The 23,601-nt window shown below is 42.4% G+C and overlaps 1 protein-coding gene across 3 annotated transcripts in view; it reads left to right on the top strand.

Moving 5' to 3' along the window:
• LOC137415827 (uncharacterized) overlaps positions 1-23,601 on the top strand; it is a 240,735-nt gene that overhangs the window by 83,925 nt on the left and 133,209 nt on the right. For all 3 annotated transcript variants that reach the window (XM_078768483.1, XM_068101345.2, XM_078768484.1), the window contains 6 exons: positions 2,481-2,595; positions 6,331-6,517; positions 6,696-6,843; positions 11,327-11,507; positions 12,680-12,857; positions 13,116-13,242. In XM_078768483.1, coding sequence (XP_078624609.1) covers positions 2,481-2,595; positions 6,331-6,517; positions 6,696-6,843; positions 11,327-11,507; positions 12,680-12,857; positions 13,116-13,242 — 936 coding nt within the window. The remainder of the gene's footprint in view (positions 1-2,480; positions 2,596-6,330; positions 6,518-6,695; positions 6,844-11,326; positions 11,508-12,679; positions 12,858-13,115; positions 13,243-23,601) is intronic.

The raw sequence follows: 23,601 nt of genomic DNA, 5'->3' as shown, positions 1-23,601 counted from the left end.
GTTTGTAGTGATTATATCTGAAACAAATTGAGCAAAACACTCCTCTCCAATCTGTGTTCTTCTGCAAATGTTATGTAGGACTCTCTCTGGCATGATGGCTTTGGTAACCATATTGATCAACTGCTCACATTCATCTGTAAAGGGGTTTGTGAACTTGTTGATAGTATCCTTCAGTGCAGCTACGTTCTTCACCTGTAGTTTGGTTTTGGCATCTGTATTCTCATGATGCTGCTTCATTGTTTGGTTTCTTGGTACAACAGCTATTGCCTCTGCTTCTTTTGCTGGCCGGGCAAGATCTGGTGCCACTAAGAAGAACTTTGCGCGGGCCAAGGGGCTGAGTGTAATACCAATGAGTCCACCAAGTACTTTCATCATCCGGTTTACTTGCTCGAGAGCGTGATCGGGACCAATTGCACAGAATGGGTTGATGTTCTTGTTGACAACCCAATTTCCATCCATAAACTCGGCCCATATTTCTGGATCTGATTTGGCCAAAGCTTTCATGTCTGCCAAGTACACAGAAAGCAAGCAGGCATAGTTCAACTTGTCATGGGCAAAGAAGTACTTTACAAACGTTCCGTTGCATCAAGATGAAGCATCCAGTCACCGCTTCGCACTGCTCTTATGTACGTTAGCATTTCCAAAACCATCGTCGTATATTGGCAGATGGCCCGTGCCAGTGGTCTGTTAGCTATCGCTTCATCAAATTCACTCATCTTATCCAGGATTCCAAGTGAATCCACTGTGTTTCATATCTTCATGAGCTCTCTGTATTTTCTCAACATTATTATCTCTGCATGCCTTGTTGAGCTTGTCAGCCTTTTCAGCGCATTTGTGGTATAGTTCCCCTTTGTCTTTGAAGAAAGCCTCAACGTACAAGGTAAACAAAGCTTGCACAGTAGTCAAGTGGGCTGTTATTCCTCTTTTCACATGACGTCCATCAATAATTTGTAATGAAAATTTTGTAAAATAATTCATTATAACGTTAATTAATAATAACGTAATAATTTGTAAAAGATATAATTGAAATCCAAGATGGCCTCCATCTGCAACACTTCCAATTTTGCCAACATGGATTTTCTTACTCCTTGGGACCTAAATAGTCTACCTAGGTAGGTGGCATGTTCTAATCATTTAAATCCCACGGGTCTTTATATCACAACATAGTCCCCCTGACTACATCTGGAAATCACCAAAATTTCCAATTGGAGAGATTTGTACAAATATAATTTTAAAAATTTAAATGATGGAATAAGAATGAGTCGCCAATACATTTATATTTGCCAGATGGATATTCAATTTTTAAATCGACGTATAAATTAGCATCAGCAAAAAGGATTGCACGAGCTCTTTCAAGCATGTGGACGTCGCCTTTAATGCCTAGCCCTTGATTGTTTTTTTATCGCAATGAGTTGGTTCATATCTGTGATTGTAACGGTTTGATTAAATATGAAATGAGTTCTTCTTTCTTGTAGGGATCATGGCTACGGGTAGCATCATTTGCTGGGGACATAAAGGTGTAGTGGACAAAAAAGTGGAAACACCAATGTAAAGTCACTGAATATGGTGTTTGGCCACCACGTGCGGCCAGTAAAGTCTGTATGAGCTGTGGCATAGAGTCCACTAGCATCCAGAATTCTACAGGAGAGATGAGGCACCATTCTTTCATGAGAAAGTCAATCAATTCGACTCACACCTGTTTGATGGAGGGGGAAAACACTCTCTCGGGCATCATTCCAGACTATCCTATAAATGCTTGATTGGGTTCAGATCTGGTGACTGAGAAGGCCATGACATATGGATAACATCGGTGTCATGCTCATCAAACCATTGGGTGACCACACGTGATCTGTGGATGTGGGCATTGGAGGGGGGGAGGGGAAGAGTTCCTCTTGCAGCTATGCTGCTATAATTATAGGCAACCCAGGCCAGTGCAGCATTTATATACATAACCCTAAGCATGCTGGGATGTTATTTGCTAAATTAACACATGAGCCACACCTGTGTGGCAGCTGTTGCGTAGTGTCCCTCGTTTACCAAGGTGTTTCCATTTTTTTTGTCCACTTCCTGTAGTTGTACCGCTTATGCAGTTCCTCTTGTAGGTTGGAGCAGGAATTTGTAATTTGTTCAGGGCCCAGCCTCTTTGCGAAGGACTCTGTGGGATCTTAAACGTCCACCAGTGAATATCGGCAAACGGGATGCCCATTTGACATCTATCCGAGGGATGGGCACACACATTGGTGCTTCACCGTGCCTGCGAAACACCAGGGTTGCAGTTTATAGCTGGGTGGAGCTTCCAACCCAGGCTAGACAGCTCAGAGTTGAGTGAGCACACCTATAGGTTATCATGCCAGACCCCAAAATTAACTTTCTGATTGATTTATTGACAGGTACATACTGTTATGTGGATTATTCTGATGACCGGCAAAATGTGCACGATGTAACGAAAAATAAATAATATTACCTTTATACATTTGCAGGAAACATCATCAACTTTGGAATTGTATGAAAATGGCATTGAATCTTTTGACAACTCTCCTCCGGAGTCTGATGTGGAAAGTGTTTCGGATGTGGAGAATGACACTTCTATTTCAGGTTGGACATTATTGGGCTTGTAAGAACAATACTTACTGGAATGTCAAAAATGGTTATGTCTTTGTTTGTGCTGTATGTATTCCGTATGTAGTTTTGAATGCCTACTGAGCGGTTTAACCTGTTTTACTTATTCCTATTATTTGAGCCATCCATTGCATACATGGCATTCTGGGTCATGGTTCCTCCTCGCACCCATTAGTCAGGTTCACTATGTTTTTTCGTTCAAAATTTTGGTAGATTAGCAAAACTATACATTTTTGGAATATTCAGAGCATGAGGAATCCAAAAATTAATGTTTACATTTGCGTAGACACCTTTGCGAAAATGACACTCAGGACAGTGATGAAGATCTGTAAAAGCATATTCCTGAATGGTATAGACCTCGTAGATCCTGTGTATAGGACTTATAGTTCAATCTGATACTACCTATAACTTCCTATAACAACCTATAACTTCAAAGGACTTGCAATATCATGTATTATGTAATACAGTTATATCACAAATATAAAGACAATGGTTTTCAATTACCTTTGTTTGTTGCTTTTCTATAATCCTGAGCACTATTTTGAGGCCTTTATTGGATTCCTTGACCCAGAAAACATAGGATTAGCATATTTAAGTCTCTAGGATGACTAGAAGCCGAGATCGCGCAAAATATGTATTTTATGGCGGCCATTTTCAAAATCCAAAATGGCGGCCATGCAGGTGTCTGTGCAAATGTCAACATTGATTTTCAGATTCTCCATGCTCTGAAGATTCCAAAAATGTACAGGTTTGCTAATCCCAAAATTTTGAAAGAAATTATATTTGTTAACATAGTGAACCTGACTACATGGTGGAAATGTTGACCTCGTCTTCTTCCTTCTTCACGGATGCACTGGTCTTAAACGGGAATTTCACATCCACAATTTCCCTCGTACAAATCGCACATTGGAACTTTCCCTCCGCAGTTTAATCACTTTTCAGCTCACCCATTAGCAAAATAACTTTCAACATTAATGTTATTTTGACAAGTGTGTGTGTGATCCAAAGAAATACCTGCTGTGAAATGTTGTATGAATGTTGGAGAATGTTGGAGAAGCCTTTGATCAATACCAGGCTTTATTAAACGAATCAAAGCAGGATCTATGAACACACATACAAATACAACAAGAATATATTACAGCTAATAGGTTACAAATATTAAGCGAGGTAATACAATCAATCCATCTCGCAAAGAACTCTCTCTCTTACCAACATGAATCATTGTCTGACTCTGGCTCACAGCAGGCCAAGTCTCCCATGAGCATTCACGCTGCTGGACCTTAAATAGCCTCAAGCCCCTAGCGGGCAATGCCAACAGTTCCTCTTCCTCTTAAAAATCGCCACGATGAGGAGGTAGTAACTTCCATAACTTACTGACATAGTTAATGACAGTATATTTACTGACAGTCGAGTTAATGTAGTAACAGAGGGTGCAAAGATGACGCACTAACAGTGGTGCAGTGGATCAACAGGTAGATGCAACAAGCAAGCGAATGGGCAAGCAGGAAAAAGTTTCTGAACCACTGTCACCTTGTCGAAAGCGTCATCATGTACATATGATTCAGGCGATGCACAACTTTCTTATGTGTGGGACAAAACCCAGGATGGCACTCATAGTGCTGTCTGCATAATTTTTGGAGAATGAGCTGCATCCTTTTGAGGGGTTGAGGCATAGATTAAGCTAAACTGTAAAAACATTCAATTGTGAAATCAATATCAATTGTGAAAATCAATTGAATGAATATCAATCAATCAATCAATCAATCGATCAATCAATTGAAAATGGCATATAAATCAATTGTGAAATCAAAATGTGAAATCAATCAAACCAGCTCATTATCGTCATGTGTTCACTTCCGGATTCGGAGCAGCTCGGTATCGAGTTAATTTCAAAATGATAATTTTATTGAGGAATTTATGAAACCTACCTACCTTACAACATCCGCTGGGACCCCAAACCTACCTACCAACGTTCCACAGAAGGCAGGGTGGTTCATCAATGTGTGTGCCTCCCTCGGATGGACGTTAAACAGGTGTCCTGTCTGCCAGAATTCATTATTCAACGTCAACGATCCCACGGTGTCCTTTGCAAAAACCCGTGGCTGCTGGTTGCATCATCTTTTTTTCTGCTGGCTGCTGGTTGCATCATCTTTTTTTCTGGAAGCCCAGCTGTGCCGCTGATGCAGTGCCCCCTGTTACCACTTCATGGACTACTGCTCTCTCCTCTGGGTTGGTGCCCCTGCCTCACATGTTGCTCAGCTTGATGCCGTGGAAACCAAGGCCTTCAGGATTATTGTATTCTCCCGCGATGAAGTGTCTGCAAGGAGCCTGCAGTCCACCATCAACCACAAGGAGCCTGCGGTCCTCCATGGTTTACCATCAACTATGGTTCTATCACTTTCACATCACAGACATGTCGTTGTTCTCTCTGTATTCTACTTCTACCACTTCCTTTCTGGTCTTGCACCCTCTGCTCTTTCAAGCAACATAACATTTTATGTTATGTTGCTTGAAAGACGTTGTCTTCACCCTGCCACCCTAGGTTTCTGCAGGGCTTACACGGTCACCAACAATCCCCTTCTCGTGAAGCTACCAAAATCCAGGATGAATGCTCACCTCCACTCATTTGTTCCCCTTTTTTCCACCTGTGGAAACAACTTCCACATTCTCGTCAATCTCATTCCCTCCAAGTCTTCAAGACAGCTGTTCACCATCATCTCAGATCATCGCTCATCCAAACCATGATATTTTGAACATCGTTAGCCATCTACCCCACCCCCAAGCCCACCGGCTTCCAAATTTCCTGTTTTTTCTTCCTGAGTGCTTCCTACTGTATCCATCTTGTCTGTCCTCCCCGACCTCTAATTCCTCCTCACACCCATTTTTTGTCCAAGTCTTCTTCTATTTTGGCCTTCAACTCTGCTGTTGGTGTTTCTACCCTCTCTCTCTCTACTGTTCCTTTTGTTCTGTTACATCCGGATCCATTCAGTGTTCTAGCTCTTTCATGAGCCTTGTCGCTGTATACAAAAAGAAAAATGTAAAAATGAGAAATGGAAGAGAAGGGATAGGAGAAAGAAAGGAAGTGGGGGAGTGTACTCGGAGTAAGAAGAGGAGGGTCTAGAAGTCAAGGGAGGGAACTAATATTGATCATTAGTGTGAGCTCTTAATCCCTGGTGTTGGGCTAGCGGCTAGGGTGCCGGCTTAGGATCCTAGGATCCTGGGTTCAAATCCCGGTCGATCGCTGAATTAACGCCAGGGGGGTTGACTCAGCCTGTCATCCTTCCGAGGTCGGCTAATTGAGTACCAGTTCACTGGTAATTCCCTGTTTGTCGTTAAAGGCGGCAAAAAGGGTTGGCGTCAGGAAGGGCATCCGGCCGTAAAACATTGCTTCAAAAAGGGGACCGAAAAACAACAACAACCACGGTTCCCGAAAAAGGCCAACCCCCGCTTTGCGGGGAAAAATGGCCTCTAAAGGTGGTTATTATATATTTATAGTGTGAGCTCTTACACGAGCCTCAAATTCGTGTACAAAAAAAAGGTGTGGATGTGGGTGTTGGAGGAAGTTTTTTGGTGTAAAGTTTCCACCATACTTTTGTATGTGATTGGTGGATGTTCCCAAATCGAACACTATTTTCTGATGATGCAAATGTACAACGTTGTCATAAAATGTTATGTTGCATTGTTCTTGCTCTGTTTGCTGTTTGATCGCAGATTCTAGCGACGAGAAGTTTGTCCTTGCTAATACATTACCCATTGAGGAGCTGGCCGCTGTACATCTCATGAGCAATGAGGAAAGGGAAGAGGTTTCCAACCTTGACACTGCTGGAGAAGAACGAGTTGTCACCTGTTTAAAAGAGGAAAATACCAACGCTTGTCAAACCATCATTGATAGAATCAGGTACAAGCTTGTTGAATGGGTATTGAAGAACTCTCTAATTCAAAGTTTTCTGGTTAAATGTTTCCCTGGGATTGACAAATTACTGAATTTGGTGTAGGCTACTCTTTTTATTGTAACATGTTTGTATCGTTTGTGATGACTCCGGAACAAGTGACTTGTGACATTTTGACACCTGTAGGCGAAAGGAATTTGGTATCGGAATTGAATTGGACGAGGCAGGCCAGGAGCTGATGCAGGTTCAGCAGCAAAGACTGGGCCGCAGCCTGGATCGTCTCTCTCTGGAGTTGTACAGCAAGGCCACACATTTCGTGTTGGAGTTGGTCCAGGTATGATCAGTTGCTTTTACACTTCTTCTGCTGCTGTACTTAGAGCTGTGGCCAATTAGTTGTCCTCCTTAGGATATAACAGCTGCAACCATTTTCCAAGACAGCGATGATTTTTAACCCAGAAATTTTAATTCCTGCAATTACAAATTCCTTTTGATCTCAATTGGAAATGACGACCTGGATCATCCAATTGCAATTTCCTCCTGGAAACGGTTTCAACTCTTCAACTCCATTGTTTACCATGAATCATGACCTTTACTGAGTTTCCCATAATCTATGGTCTCTCATTTTGTGATGTATGCAAAGGAGCACATTGATCGCCAGCAGCGTGTGTTCTCTATGACACAGAACCTTATTTTTGTGGAACAAGAAACACTTCATTTCAGCAATCAACATCGTGAGCTAAATGGAAGGAACCCAACACGTCGTGCTGGCTTTGCTCATGTAGTTGCCATTCAGCAATTTGAGGAGATATTTCATTGTGATGTGATGGCAGCGGTTTCATTACAGCTTCATCAAGATTTCATAAATATGTTTATGCTTTGTGTTTATGTACTAGAGGAAATCTAATGTTTAAAAAGATTTTAAGCAAAAACATGACTTATTTTTCAACTATGTTGGGAAACTCACCCATGTATGGTACCGGCTGTAAACTGCACAGTAAAGGGCTGAGAGTGGAGAATCCATGAAGGCAGCCATTCTTTACATTTATAGAGTTTATAGGATTCTATTTACAGGCCAAACTGTTGGGAAAATTTATTTTAAAACATTTATTCAGCAAATGCAAATTAACTTTGTTTGTGCAACAAAGCAAACATACCAGAATGTTGTCGAACTATGGCTTCCTTTTCTACATTATATTTGATATGCACTTTAAGACTTTAAATATATATATATATAATGATGGGCCAAGTGGAAACGGAGAATTTTTTTCTTCCTTTCTTTCTTTGCCAATAAATCTAGACAGCGGATAGAGCAAGCCTGTGCTGAACTACAGCAAGGTACCCACACTTTTTTATTAGCTTTTTATTTATACGATGACCAGCCATCAGTCTCAAAAGCAGCCAATTGCATTCAATAGAGATAGAATGCATAAACGTCTTTTCAAAACCAACATGTAACTTAAACATAGGGGCAATACCCCTGGTGCTCACCTGGTGGAATAAACAGTATACTGCACCGTCTAAGGGTATTTTAAACCAATTTCAATGGTTGCTGGAAGACAGGGTAGCATGTAGAATCATACTAACATAATCATAAGACTTTAAACAAACAAAGACAAAAATACATATTTTGTGGGGCAACCCCCCCCCCCCCCCCCCTCCTCTCCCAACCCCATATACCACCTAAGACCCCAATTTTTCTAATGCCTTGAACAAACATTGGTACACATTTTGGGTGATTAAGGTTGTGGTGAAGTTTCATCGAAATTGCATGTGTAGTTGCTGAGAAGAAAGCAAATACCTATCTTGGGGGGCAACCCCACCCCCCACCCCCTGTAGACCCCCAAAGGGGCAGATTTTGTTTAATGCCGTGAACAAACTTTGGTACAGCATGGGTGGTGAAGGTTGTGGTCAAGTTTCAGAAAAGAAAGCAAATACCTATTTTGGGGGGGGTCAAACCTCGACCCACTTTGACCCCCCCCATAGACTCCCTTAGACTTTGATTTTCTGAGTGCCGTGAACAAACTTCGGTAAATCAAGTGTGAATCAAGTGTGATGAAGGTTGTGGTCAGGTTTCATGGAAATAGTGTGTGTAGTTTCAGAGGAAAAAGCAAATTCCTATTTTGGGGGGTCAAATCGGGATCAACTTTGACCCCGGTAAACCCCCTTAGGCCCCGGATTTTTTAATGCCGTGAACAAACTTTAGTTACAACACAACAAATATCATTTTTTCCAAATTTGGTCGCAATCCCATCAGCGGTTTTGGAGAAGAGGTTTCAAGTGTTTACGGACTGAGGGAAGGACAATGTGCCATCGCATAAGCTCCCCTGAACTTCGTTCCAGGTGAGCTAAAAATGGCTCAACTCAACTCCTGCTGAGCCGTCACCATCCTGGCTTTCTTTTCCAAGTCTCCGTCTTCAAATTGCAGATTACAGATTCCAACACTTCTGATTCAGAACTTCTCTTTTTGCTGTAATTAAGACATCAATCCAAACAAGTATGAACATAGTCAGTTATTTTCCCAACTTGCGCACACGTAGTACTGCTTATGTAGAATGTAAAATACGACTTTAAAGCACATCTTGTGTGCATGGAAAATGCCAATTAAACTAGAAAGCATCTCAAAATACAAAGCCGGTCCTTTGTACTCAAACTAAACTTAACAAAAAAATGTACATTTTATTCATTTGTGTTCTCCATATTCTCACAATGAAGGTTTGTTGAAGATTTTATTACAAAAGCTCAATTGTTAAAAAATGTTATGGTATGGACAGACACACTGTGGTTCAATGGCAAATAAATAAACAAGAAAGTGATTTCGTGCTAGATGCACTGCAGCGGGGTTAATAAGGGCTATTTATAGTCACTATGACTTTCCCCTTTCACATTTTGCCCCAATTTTTAATTTTTTTTCCCATATTCTCATAATAAAGGTTAGTTGAACATTTGATGAGAAAAACTCAAATAGTAAAACGAGAACGCCACTCAGTAGAGCGCATACTCCCGCCGTGGGTTTAGTTGGAATAATACGTTTTGTTTAACATCCCCTCTCCCCAAAACAATAAATGAAAAAGAAAGTAAGCCCTAACTGTCAGAGAATTAATATTGATATATCTCGGAATTAGAGGAGAAAAACATCATTTAAGAATAAGAATAAAAGCTTTAATGCAGTAAAACAGAAAAAATCTTTCCCAACAAAATTTCCAACAAAAATTCCTGGATCCGGAATAATATCCTGACCTTCACCAAAAACGAATCAATTCTTCCTTATCCCAAGGGCAATTATCCCACCAACTTTCATCCAAATCCGTTCAGAACTTTTCCAGATATCTTGTTCACAAACACACGAACACACACACACACACACACACACACACACACAGATGGACACGATCGAATGCGTTACTCCCTGGCGGGAGTAATAAACCTGAAAATCGCAGAGCCAGAACCAGAATTATTTATTCGTTCTGGGAAGCCCATGCGAGGTTTCTTCTTCTTTAGCCTCTCACAACCCTGGGTGAATATGCGATCTTTTAAAAAAAAGTTGCAATTTTGCCAAATCTGTTTTATTCGTTTGTTAATATACCTCAGCCATTGACAAATCTGGAACTAAGTCTTTATAAGTTCATCAAATACTGACACTGCGAATGACATTCGCTGAGCTAAATGTTGATATCTCTTCTGAGGTAAAAAAAAAAAAAAAAAAAAAAAAAAGTTTTTAAAGCATTATACGTATCAAACGATACATTTTATGAAACGGGGAAACCTAATACACACTTTGGTGGTTTTAAAATGACAGAATATGTCTTCATTAGAAAAAAAAAAAAATTAACATTGAAGACGACGCTGCAAAAAAAATAAACCGCTCTAACGCATAACCACGAGTTTATACTACATTTACAACAAATATGAAAACTATCTTCATATCGCAATGTTAAATATAGAATATATAGAAGATAATGTTAAAAAAAAATGAGCCCTATCTTCCAATGGTAAAAAAATCCTTCAAAAAATTCCTGGATCGGGAATAATATCCTGAGCTTCACCAAAAACTAATCAATTCTTCCTTATCCCAAGGGCAACCTTCCTTATCTCACCAACTTTCATCCAAATCCGTTCAGAACTTTTCCAGATATCTTGTTCACAAACACACGAACACACACACACACACACACGGACACCAGTGAATGCATTACTCCCTGGCGGGAGTAAAAATGATGGCCTGGGCAGACAAACAGAGGTACGTGCACACACCAGCAAATGCATAACCCCGTCTCCCGTTTCACGTGGCGACGGGCTAACTAGAAAGCATCCAAAAATGCAAAGCCCATTTGCATTCACTTTGTACTTGATCAAACAACTTGATGAAAACAACAGCTAAAATAAAATAATTTTATATTTCTTAATTTTTTACCCATATTCTTATTATAAAGGTTTGTTGAAAATTTTATGACAAAAGCTCAAATGTTAAAAAGGTTATGGCCTGGACGCATACATGCACGCGAAGCTTATGGCTGGATGCGCACACACATATACATTATACATACACACAAACACCGATTGCAAGACCCCGTCTCTATGCAAGCAGGTTAATTATATGATGCTGGGTTTCAAGGATTGGCAAGGAGGCTTTTGCTCTCAAATTCCCAACCCTCTCTGCCCCACTGGTGCCACATTTTCAACTGGGGCTGTTTGGAGTAGCTTGTTGTGAACGGTAAACTCTAAAACATTTTAATTTCATTTAGCTTCCTCTTTGTACATTCGATTATCTTTTGTGTTTATTTATTACGTCTGGATAAATTATTTCATTGTTTTGTCAGAACGCAGATGACAATCACTACCCAGAAGGTAAAGGTGTCCAACCTCCAAGCTTGCTTTTTGTGGTGGAACAAAACGGACTGACAATCCTCAACAATGAACTCGGTTTTCACGAGAAGAATGTCGCGGCAATCTGTGATATTGGAAGAAGCACAAAGGGAAAGCAGGAGTTTGGGTATATTGGTGAGTCGTGTTGTGTTTAAATACCAAACACTACGTCGAGATTGCAAGTGTCAAAAAGTTAAAAAGTTGTTAATAAAGAATGGATTTTAGGGAATACCTGTTGTATTAAGATGACTGGTCCATGAATACTGTTTGCACCATTTTGCCGATGTTTGAGGATTATTACCAAAGATAGGACCGTGGGTCCTGAAGCTCACCTGGATCAGGAGCACCAGTCAATCAAATCCCCCACAGATCCCCTCAGACCCTGATTTTTCTAATGCCGTGGACAAACTTTGGTACATCATGGGCGATGAAGGTTGTGATCAAGTTTCATTGAAATAGTGTGTTTAGTTTTGGAGAAGAGAGCAAATACCTATTTTGGGGGGGTCATCCCTCCTCCCTCACCCCCTACCCTCCCCGTAGACCCCAACAATGAGCACAGATTTTGATGCGGTCAATACACCTTCGTTAGGCATCAGATATGCAGCTTGTAGCCAAGTTTCATCAAAATTGCGTGCGTAATTTTGGAGAAGAGAGCAAATACCTATTTTTTTGGGGGGGGGGGGGGGGGTCATCCCTCCCCACTCACCCCCTCCCTCCCCGTAGACCCCAGCAATGAACACAGATTTCGATGTGGTCAATACACCTTCGTTAGGCATCAGATATGCAGCTTGTAGCCAAGTTTCATCAAAATTGTGTGCGTAGTTTTGGAGAAGGGAGCAAATACCTATTTTGGGGTTCAAAAAATCTCCTGTAGACCGCCTTCATTAGCGCAGATTTTGATGTGGTCACTACACCTTCGTTCGGCATCAGATATGCAGCTTGTGGCCAAGTTTCATCAAAATCGTGTGTTTAGTTCAAGCGATAATGACTGAAGTGTTTATGGATTCACTCACTGCACTCACTGCACTCACTGCATAGACACTGCTCGATCACATAAGCTCACTGGACCAAAATCTAGGCGAGCTATTAATGTTTCTCATTTATTCTCCTATGACGTCTCGATATTTGATATTTTACCAACAATGAGGTGTGTTGACAACGCTCTTCAGATTTAAATTGCTTGGACACTTTGCTCCTGAACTTTTGATTCGGTAATGTTTGTCTGCATATGGCATTTTGCTTGTTGGCATTTGAACTTTCAAATATCTCTCCAACTGCTGATCATGTTTACTTTCACCATACCCTAGGACACAAAGGCATTGGATTCAAGTCTGTTTTCAAGGTCACAGATAGGCCAGAAATCCACTCCAATGGCTTCCACTTTTTCTTCGATAAGAACAGTGGTCCAACAGGCTACATTCTCCCCCACTGGGTGGACCATGAACCACCGATGGATTTGCCCCAAGTGGAAGGCCTTTCTTCTAAGTCAGTAGGCAGCCTCTTCCTTTACAGTATAAGGAATAATTGTATTGTTACCTTTTTATTATTCTGATTTCTCTTGAACTACGCAATTATCGATGATGTGTTACCATTAGTTTTAGTTTACTACAAATGCACAAGAGGTATATGTAGTTTGACTCGAAGCATTTGTGGTTAATTAAATACTTTATATTTGGTACTGCTGGGCTGAGCAGAATTTTATTCTGTCCATATTGGACAAATTGTTGTGTGTTGATGCTACAGTTGGACGACTCGAATTATTTTGCCTCTGAAATCAGAGGCATGGCAATCCAAAAACCTCTTCCAGGACCTCCATCCATCCATCCTCATGTTTTTACATCGATTGCAGCACATCTTCATTGTCAATAAGGTGTGTTTCATGCTTTTGATCCTTTTCATTACCATTAATGAATGTGCCACCGCCAAATGGTCTTTCCAAAGGACTGGGGTTCCTGAAATGTTTAACAATTTGGGTATAATGGTGGCCTAATGGTGAAGATGTATTTGAAGGAGGGGGGGGGGGGGCACGAGTGCCCCACTTCCCGGGATACTAGAGATGCTACGGCAATGACTCCACCTTTCTCACCGCACCTCAGGGGAAATTTCTTCCTCCCCATGGATGCCAACTTATGGGGATTGTCAATACTCTTATCTTTTTAAATGCTGAACGTCAAGCAACAAAGCAGCACTTACCATTTTTAAAAGTCTTTGGTATGAATGGGCCGGGGCTTGAACCACCGGCCTCCCAGACTCGGAGCGAAAACTCTAACCACTACACCACCGAGTTAACTGGCATCTCAGAGGTTATCGGTTCAAATCTGGCTGAGGACACAGAATGAAACATTTGGAGTTTTAAAACTTCTGCAAGCTGTGCCACAGTTTGCACCAGGGTTGAGCCAGTTTTAAGAAAATTATCATGTTTCTCTCGGTTTGTCGGTAGAAATCCAGCTGGCTCATTAGTGACCTCAGGGACGGTCTACGCTGCCGGTCCTGCAACATGTTGTTTCGTGATTTAGTGTTGCATGTTTAGTTTAGTGAAATAACAACACTGGTTATGTAATGAAGCCAAAACATTGCTATTGCTTATGTGCATATAAAATACATTGTGTTTATATAGCTTGGATTGATTCCAATTCCACTGGGCCATAAAGGAATTCTCATATAGACCGGTAGCCTGAGGCCTACACAAACTGTGTGCCTCAGAACGCCTGTGATGCCGATGGGCTGCAGCCTTTTGATATTTGATGATGCTCTCAATAGTCATGAAGGGTGCCAATATTTTTGTCCACGACTGTATATATATATATATATATTGTTGCGGTTTTGAGAAACCACACTTGTAAATATGACATCATTAAAGGGTTAAAGGTTGCACCCCATAGGTAGGCCACAAGCAACACGTAGGTCACCATAGGACTTCAGTTATTTCATTAGTATGTGTATAGATAAGGCCATGTTTCCAATAGTTGAATCTGCATTGTGTCAATCAAATAAGGACATTATTAATTAATATAATTATTAATTAATAAGGAGTAGGTCCCCATTCCATTCATTTTGCCAGCCTCCCTCTCCAAGCGACGCCATTAAGCGCGCCCGACAGTCTGTACCCCCACGGCCCTCCCAATTGTTACACGCCTTGCCAGCAGCGTTCGCAACCTCGCTGGGCTTCCGCCCAAACGCCACCATAAGCCATGAGGTGAGGCCCGGAAAAAGGGGGCGGAGCGCCAGGAAGAAGGTGTAGCCACGTCACCCAGCCGTCAAAGGCGGAGCCGGTAAGCCCTCACCAGCCAACCAGGGCTGAAGTGACATCGCCGACAGGCGTGGCTTTGGGGCTCGCTGAGCGATCGCTGCTTGAGTTATAAAAGCGCGAACAAAAAGCCCTTTTTGACAGGACTTATACGGTAGCGCTTTGTGAAAGGACTTGTTGGAGGTGCGCTTGTTACAGAGGACTGGTTGGAAGCGCGCTTGTGAAAGGACACTTGTTGGAACCTTGTGCTAAAGCAGGACATTGGAGAGAGGGGGCGTTTGGCACGAGTGTGCACTTATTACATACGCCGCTAGGACACCAGCCTTCCCCCCGTTATATAATTGTCCGTTCGCGTTCCACTACACGCGGAGCTGCCTGCTGGGTTTCGTCTGTTGGACCGGAGCCTGGACCGGAGCCGGGCTGGAGCCTGGACGCGCTGGTGACCATCAACCATCTACAATCCCCGTGTGAGTGTGTATGTGAGACGGGCCCGTTTGTCCTGGGGTATTAAGAATAAGACTGTTTAAGGCTGCCCTGTGTGCTTCTTCTTCCTCTTCCTACCCCGGACATTTCTTTAGTTTCCTCTTCTTCTTGTACATTGTAAATAAATTGCTTTGTTCTTCTTACTTTCTGGATTTCCTCTCCATCCGATCGCATCCGTCTTTTCTCCATTGGGTAAACGTGGCACGATCGGAACCGCCATAATCGGATTTAGTCTTTGCTAACGGCCCGAATCGCGGCTCGCTTCGCTCAGCGTATCCAGTAACGCCATGGTTCGGGCGGGAGTTATTTCCCTGCTTCACGGTCGGTGTTAGTAATTAGGTATTAGGACGAAGTTGACCAATAACCCCACCTAATACCGACTGGAAGGAGCGTATAACTTCCAGGACTCGTGTCGGCAAGATAAAAGAACAAGGGGATTAACCCCCCCTTGATAAGGGGAGAGCCGACGTTCGAGATCCGCAACAATGTATATACAGTCACGTGAAAAAGTAAGAACACCCCATGTAAAGTTTTGACTTTTTCAACATATTTCAACATACAGCTATTTGATCTTCATTTCAACAATATTGACAGCTAAAGGTGATATCTATCTATAATTCCACTAATCTCTGTGTGTATGTTTGTTTGTATGTTTGTCTGTGACCGCTGTTTCTCGACAACTACCGGTCCGATATACTTGAAACTTGCCAGGTATATTGCTGGGGACCCGAGGATGTGCCTTTTCAAGGTTTTAAATTAATCGCAGAAGTAGTTACCGAGCTATGTCCAAAAAACGATTCAACCAATCAGAGAGCAGCGAGCTATCACGTGTGCCGAACGTGGCGAACAGACTCTGCCTCGGATGGCACATTTGAGAGCGTATTCATTTATTTCCTGTCGGCAAACTATGTTGGCGCTATGTTGGCGTTAAACTATGTTTTAAAACTAATTAAAACTAATTTGCGATTCTTTCGCTTTGCGATGCGATTTGCGATTGCGTTAAACTCGCTCGGGCGTTAAACTATGTTTTAAAACTAATTAAAACTAATTTGCGATTCATTCGCTTTCCTGCGCATTTGTGCACGCGATGGCGATTTCTTTACCAAACTCCGCAAGCGCCAAGCCGTTAGCTTTGGACCAAACCATTTCATGTAAATAGAGGGGGGGGATTGTCACCGTACTCGCAAGCCGTTCGCTTTGGACCAAACCATTTCATGTAAATAGAGGGGGGGGATTGTCACCGTACTCGCAAGCCGTTCGCTTTGGACCAAACCATTTCATGTAAATAGAGGGGGGGGATTGTCACCGTACTCGCAAGCCGTTCGCTTTGGACCAAACCATTGCATGTAAATAGAGGGGGGGGATATACTTTTAGATATATATATAGTACGGGCATGCCCTAGTAATATAACAAATATCATGAAACATTTACATTTTGTAGTCCATTGTATAATATAAATAAACATAAATGCAAATTTCCCATGTGGAAAAAGTAAGTACACCCTTTGCTCTAATAGGTGGTATTGCCCGGTTTGGCAGAAACAACCTCAAGTAGGCGTTTCTTATAACTGTCTACCAGTCTCTGACATCGACTGGGAGAAATTTTTGCCCTCTCCTCCATGCAGAATTCTTTCAGCTGTGCGATGTTTGAGGGGTTTCTTGCATGCACAGCTCGTTTCAAATCCCCCCACAACATCTCGATGGGATTTCGATCTGGGCTTTGACTTGGCCATTCCAGAACCATCCATTTCTTTCTTTTCAGCCATTCCTTGGTGGATTTACTGGTATGTTTAGGGTCATTGTCATGTTGCAAGGTCCACCTTCGGTTGAGCTTCAACTCTCCGACAGATGGCCTCACATTATCCTCAAGCACCCTCTGGTACAATGAAGAATTCATGGTGGATTCTATGATGGTGAGCTGCCCAGGCCCTGATGCAGCAAAGCTGCCCCAAACCATAATATTTCCACCACCATGCTTTACAGTTGGTATCAGGTTCTTGTGGTCAAATGCTGTCTGGTTTTCGCCAAACATGTCTTCTGGTACTGTGGCCAAATAGCTCTATCTTTGACTCATCTGTCCAGAGCACATTGTTCCAGAAGTGCTGGTCTTTGCCTAGGTGTTCATTGGTAAACTTTAGTCTTGCCCTGATGTTCTTTCTGGACAGCAAAGGTTTCCTCCTGGCACACCTCCCATATAGATCAAATTTGTGCAGCCTCTTTCTAATGGTAGACTCGTGCACTTTGACATCAGCAGTGGCAAGAGCTACCTGTAGGTCCCGTGATGACATTCTGGGGTTCTTAGAGACTTCTTTCAGCATCTTGCGGTCTGCTCTCGGGCTGAACTTGCTGGGGCGGCCTGGCTTGAGAGCTTGACAGGCAGAGCGTATGTACATGGCAGTGACGTCATTACGTGCGCTCATTGAAAGCTGGAGAACTGAAGATATATTTGGATTGGTTGCTCCTGGCTGCATCCAGGCGATTCCATATAATGCGTGGACACCAGAGATAATGTGCCATGTGGCAGATGGTACTTATCGCTCCCATTAAGGTACAGCAAAGCTGGATGGGACACCTTGCTGGCGGTTCTCCACTGATGATATGAAGGTCGCATAGTGACTGATATAAAAACCGAAAGGTTCACAGAGTTACAAGTGTATGGAAGCCTCACTGCGTTGCCCTGATGAAGCCCCAACAAGGGCGAAACCAGGTCGGTAACTGTGAGTTTTGCATGCACTTGTGACAGTATCTGAATTTATAATCCGTAATGAGCTAGACTACGGATTTTTATGTTAAGAAAATAGGCCTTTTATGTTTTGAAAAGCGGAAATGTTTTTTTTTTATGTGAAAAAATCCCGAAATTTTTTTTTCCCCCGTTTTATTCATTTTTTATTATTACCAAGTTTTTCAGAAATCAGTCAAAAAAAGAACAAAAAATGGTAAGCTTTTTCCTGCACAACATTAAGCACTCTGGGCTAGTAAACAGGTAAAAAATGACGTTCAGGTACCTTTATTGCAACCGCATTGTTTGATAAGTAGAGGACTAGAAGAAATTGACAAGACCCTTTTAGGAATGGTTAAAGTAGGTGTTTGAAATCATTATCTTGGTAATGTTCTCCTTGGTGAGGCAGTGTCGGCGGTTGGTGAGGACGTTTCTGTCGATGGAGAAGGACCTTTTCACGTCGACGCTGACGATGGGGCAGTACCTCAAGAGGGGGATGTTGGCAAGCTTGACTCCAGCCGGCACACCAACCTCAGATCCGTGCTGATCTCCATCCAGGATCAAAGCCACTGTCCTCAGCACACCAATGTCGGGATTGCGCTGGAGCACCGCCTTGAACTTGGTGAGCAGGATCTCCTTACGGCAGCCTCGGATCTTTTCGAGCTCCTCCTTGGCCTGATCAAGGAGCTGGAAGGCCTTGGCCAGCTCCATGCCGGCCTCCTCCAGCTGCTTAAGGATCTTCGGGATGAACGACACGTGGGCATTTAAGAAGACCAAACTGAGCTTGATGTCCGCCTTTCCGAACAGGTCCTTGGCACTCCGGATTGCCATCGCGTCGTCATCGTTCAGCTGGTCCACAATGTCCTTGACGGCCTCGAAGTGCTCGGCGTAAAACACCGCGGCGTCGATCCACGTCCCCCACCGAGTCAGAATGGGCTCCGGGGGGAGAGAAAGATTGGGCTGCTGCTCCTTCCAAAGGACAACACGCGACGGGGCTTTGACGAACACCTTCTTCGTCGTGGCAATCAGGTCGTTGACGTCCTTTGGACATTTCTCGGACTGTCTCGCAGACACGGTGGAGCATGTGGGCAACGCAAGTCACATGCAGCAAGTCCGGGAAGAGTTCCTTCAGGGCATGGCCGGCCTTGATCATATAGGCCGCGGCGTCGCTGACGAGGACCTTGAGGCACTCCGGCTTGAAATCAGGCCAAAGATAGTGCAGCGTGTCATTGACTGCGCGCACGATCTCCCCGGAGTTGGTCTTCTCCAGAAACATGCACTGGACGAGGTGGGGACGAAAGTACCCCTCCTTGGACAAGCGCCCCGCGATGATGTTGGCCACATATCGACCTGCCGAATCGGTCGTCTCGTCGACGGACAGCCAGATGGGCTGCTGTCCGAGGTTGGCACGGATCCCCGCCAAGGCCTCGTCGTAGCACTTGTCGAGGTAGTGCTTTAGAATCCAGCTTTCATCAGGGATCTGGAGAGTGATGTGCTTCTCCAGGAACGACCGGAGGGCAGGGTTTTCCAATTTAGACCATGGGATGCCAGCGGCCAGCCTGGCCTGGCACAGCTCCTGAGCCACGACGTCGCACTTGTGCCTCTTTCCGCCACCAAAGTCCTCCATGGTGGCTTGCGTGACCGTCCTCTTCTTCTTCAAGGCCAAGTTGCTCTTGTGGCGGTCTCCTCGGACATGTTGGGCCAGCTCAGACTTCTGCTTCGCCCGGAAAGTCTTTTCACAAGCTCGACAGAAAGCCGTGTCACTCGACACGTACTTGAAGGTGGCCCCATCACCGCCAGCGTTGAATTCCTTCAGCCACTTGTCACGAAGAGCAGCACTCATCTTGATAGGAGACTTGTTCGCACTTTGTATACACTCTCTCACTGTAGTACACCGCCTCACTGCTGTACACGCTGGGGACGCAACGCATGCAAGTGGACGCAACATTTTGTTTTTGAGATCGATCGCAGTTAAAAATTTTGATCGCAGTTAAAAATTTCGATCGCAGTTTAAAATTTCGAAAGATTCCCTCATTTTTTTTGCGTTGCCAGACATTTTCGACCAAAAAGGGCATTTTATTTTATTTTTCCCGAAAAAGGGCGAAATATTTTTTTTCTCCGAAAATAGAAAAATAATTTTTTTGCGCGCAAAAAAGCCGTTTTATGTGAAAAAATATTTTTTCTTTTTTCGCATAAAAATCCGATGTGCAGTAATGACGCACTGCTAGATGGTTCCTCTGGAGCTTTGCAGGCAATGCGGACATGCATGGCGATGACGTCATGTTGTCCGCTCATTAGGTTGGAGAACCAGATTACAGATACCATTATTAGTAACTCCCAACCGCAACCAGGTCGACTCCATATGATAAGTGGATACCAGAGATAACGTTACCGTGTGGCAGGCGGTGCTTATCGCTCCCAGCAGGGTGCAGCAGCAGCTGTATGGGACACCTTGCTGGCGGTTCTCCACTGATGATATGAAGGTCGCATAGTGACTGATTGATATATATATATATATATATATATATATATATATATATATATATAATATATATATATATATATATATATAATATATACGGTATATATTTGTATATGTATGTATGTGTATATGTATGTATGTGTATATACATATATATAGATATAAACCACCGTTTAGAGGCCATTTTTCCCCGCAAAGCGGGGGTTGGCCTTTTTCGGGGACCGTGGTTGTTGTTTTTTCGTCCCCTTTTTGAAGCAATGTTTTACGGCCGGATGCCCTTCCTGCCGACAACCCTGTTTGTGGCCTTTTTATGACACACAGGGAATTACCAGTGAACTGGTACTCAATTTGCCGACCTTGGAAGGATGACAGGCTGAGTCAACCCCCCTGGCGTTAATTCAGCGATCGACCGGGATTCAAACCCAGGATCCTTGGATCCTGAGCTGGCACCCTAGCCGCTAGCCCGACACCAGGCTCTATATATATATATATATATATATATATATATATATATATATATATATATATATATATATATATATATATATATATATATATATATATATATATATATATGTGTGTATATATCTATCTATATATATATATATATATATATATATATATATATATATATATATATATATATATATATATATATATATATATATATATACATATATATATATATATATATATATAATGATGATGTGGTCGACACCATCTTAGGTCGACTCCATATGATGAGTGGATACCAGAGATAACGTCACCGCGTGGCAGGCGGTGCTTATCGCTCCCAGCAAGGTGCAGCAGCAGCTGTATGGGACACCTTGCTGGCGGTTCTCCACTGATGATATGAAGGTCGCATAGTGACTGATATATATATATATATATATATATATATATATATATATATATATATATATATATATATATATATATATATATATATATATATATATATATATATATATATATATGTATATATATATGTATGTATATATATATGAATGAATATATATATATATATATATATATATATATATATATATATATATATATATACACATACATATATATATATATACATATATATATATATACATATATATATACATATATATATATATACATATATATATATATATACATATATATATATATATATATATATATATATACATACATATATATATATATATACATATATATATATATATATATATATATATATACATATATATATATATATATATATATGTATGTATGTATGTATGTGTGTATATATATATATATATATATATATATATATATATATATATATATATATATATATATATATATATATATATATATATATATATATATGTATGTGTGTATATATATATATACAGTGGAACCTTGACTTACGAGTGCCCCAACTTACGAGTTTTTCGAGATACGAGCCGTCGCTCGGGCGGTTTATTGCTTTGAGATGCGAGCCGAGATTTGAGTTACGAGCTTTCGCCACCCGGTCACGTGGTTATCTTTCCGTGAAAGTACAGTATCTGTCGTATATCGCTGCATTTTTGTTTTCGCATGTTTCTTTATTTTGAGTTTACGCCGCCAGGTGGGTTCCGGTCACGTGGTTATCTTGACGTGCACGTACAGTATCTCTGCCGTCAACTTGTTCAGAGGGCCGGCGATAGCTCGCCTTCTCTTTGTGGAAAACACGGTACTGAGAAGAAGAAGAGGATGATGTGCTTGGATATAAAACACGCAATCGTCGAAAAACATGAGCGAGGTGCCGAGGAGGACGTATATAACAGCAGAGGAGAAGAGCATGCCAGGCCACAACTTGTTCAGAGTGCCGGCGATAGCTCGCCTTCTCTTTGTGGAAAACACGGTGAGATCCTTAACATCCAACAACTAATGGGACGCAAACGGGGCGCCCAGTTTAGCGGTACACACATTGATGAATCACCCTGCCTGTGATTCACCCATGACAGGTTATAGCTGGGTCGGGATTCAAACCCAGGCTGGACAGTTTAGACTTTAGAGTCAAGTGTGCGTACCTCCAGTCCAGGCCATCCTGCCAACTTGTATGCTGCATACAGGTGAAATATAAAGCGCGAGATATTTTTATATATACTGTATATTTTAAAAAAAATTGGTGTGGTTTTTGGTGGGCTGGAACGGATTAATAGCATTTCAATGCATTTCAATGGGGAAATTTGATTTGAGATACGAGCAATTTGAGTTACGAGCTCGGTCACAGAACGAATTAAACTCGTAAGTCAAGGTTCCACTGTATATATATATATATATATATATATATATATATATATATATATATATGTATGTATGTATGTATGTATGTGTGTATATATCTATATATATATTGTTACGGTCCGCGGTTAAGGATGTTGGTTTGCCGAGCGGAGGCACCGCGACCTAACAGTTTCCCCGATTCACCCGATTCACCCAGACGTTGGCCGTATCACGCCCCAGCTATTCAATATGGAAAAGACAAAGACGACGGATGTGAAGAAAAGGAATAAGAAGACGAAAAAAAGGTTGAAAATACGATTACTATTTATTACTATTTACAGGCTCAAAATAACCAAGAAGGAAAGATAATAAAATAATATACAGAAGATTTTAGACACAGTGCAACCTAGCTTATACAAACTTAACTTATTCCCAGGGACAAGACAAAAGACAGACTACGAACACACTTACACGGGGGATGATGATAGGAATGGCAGGTGGATGGCTGGCGGGATAGGGAGGTCCAACTGGTCCTGCAGCACGATCGGCTCGTTGGGCAGCCGCCGTCCCTTCGCGGCCCTGCTCAAAACCGCCGTCCAGGCCCCAAACGGCTGTCGAGTGTTGTTGCTGCTGTGGACGCTGCTGCTGCTGCTGCTGGCGACGCTGCTGCTGCTGCTGCTGGCGACGCTGCTGCTGCTGCTGCTGCTGTGGACGCTGCTGCTGGCGAGCAAGGCGACGAATAGCAGGCTTTGTGCATCCCTGGATGATCTCCTTTCTCTCTCTTGGACCTCACAACCCAGCTCTCTCTTTTGCACCTCACCACGCAGCTCAGCCTTGGACCTCACAACTCAGCTCTTGTCATAGCTCATCTCTCATCTTAGCTCATCTCTCATCTCTAATCTGCTTGGGGAACGTCCCGCGGCGGGTTATATAGGCCCCGCCCCTCAACCTTTGCGAACCTCCTTGATGTTTCTCTCCACACCCTCTCCAAGTCCAACCCCTTGTTCGTGGTTGGTTGAGTGGGGCTGACTCACTCCTCCCCTCTATGACG

This window comes from Myxine glutinosa, chromosome 14, assembly GCF_964187855.1.
Source record: "Myxine glutinosa chromosome 14, kmMyxGlut1.1, whole genome shotgun sequence".
Lineage (NCBI taxonomy): Eukaryota > Metazoa > Chordata > Myxini > Myxiniformes > Myxinidae > Myxine > Myxine glutinosa.
This window is presented reverse-complemented; position numbering and strand designations above follow the sequence as displayed.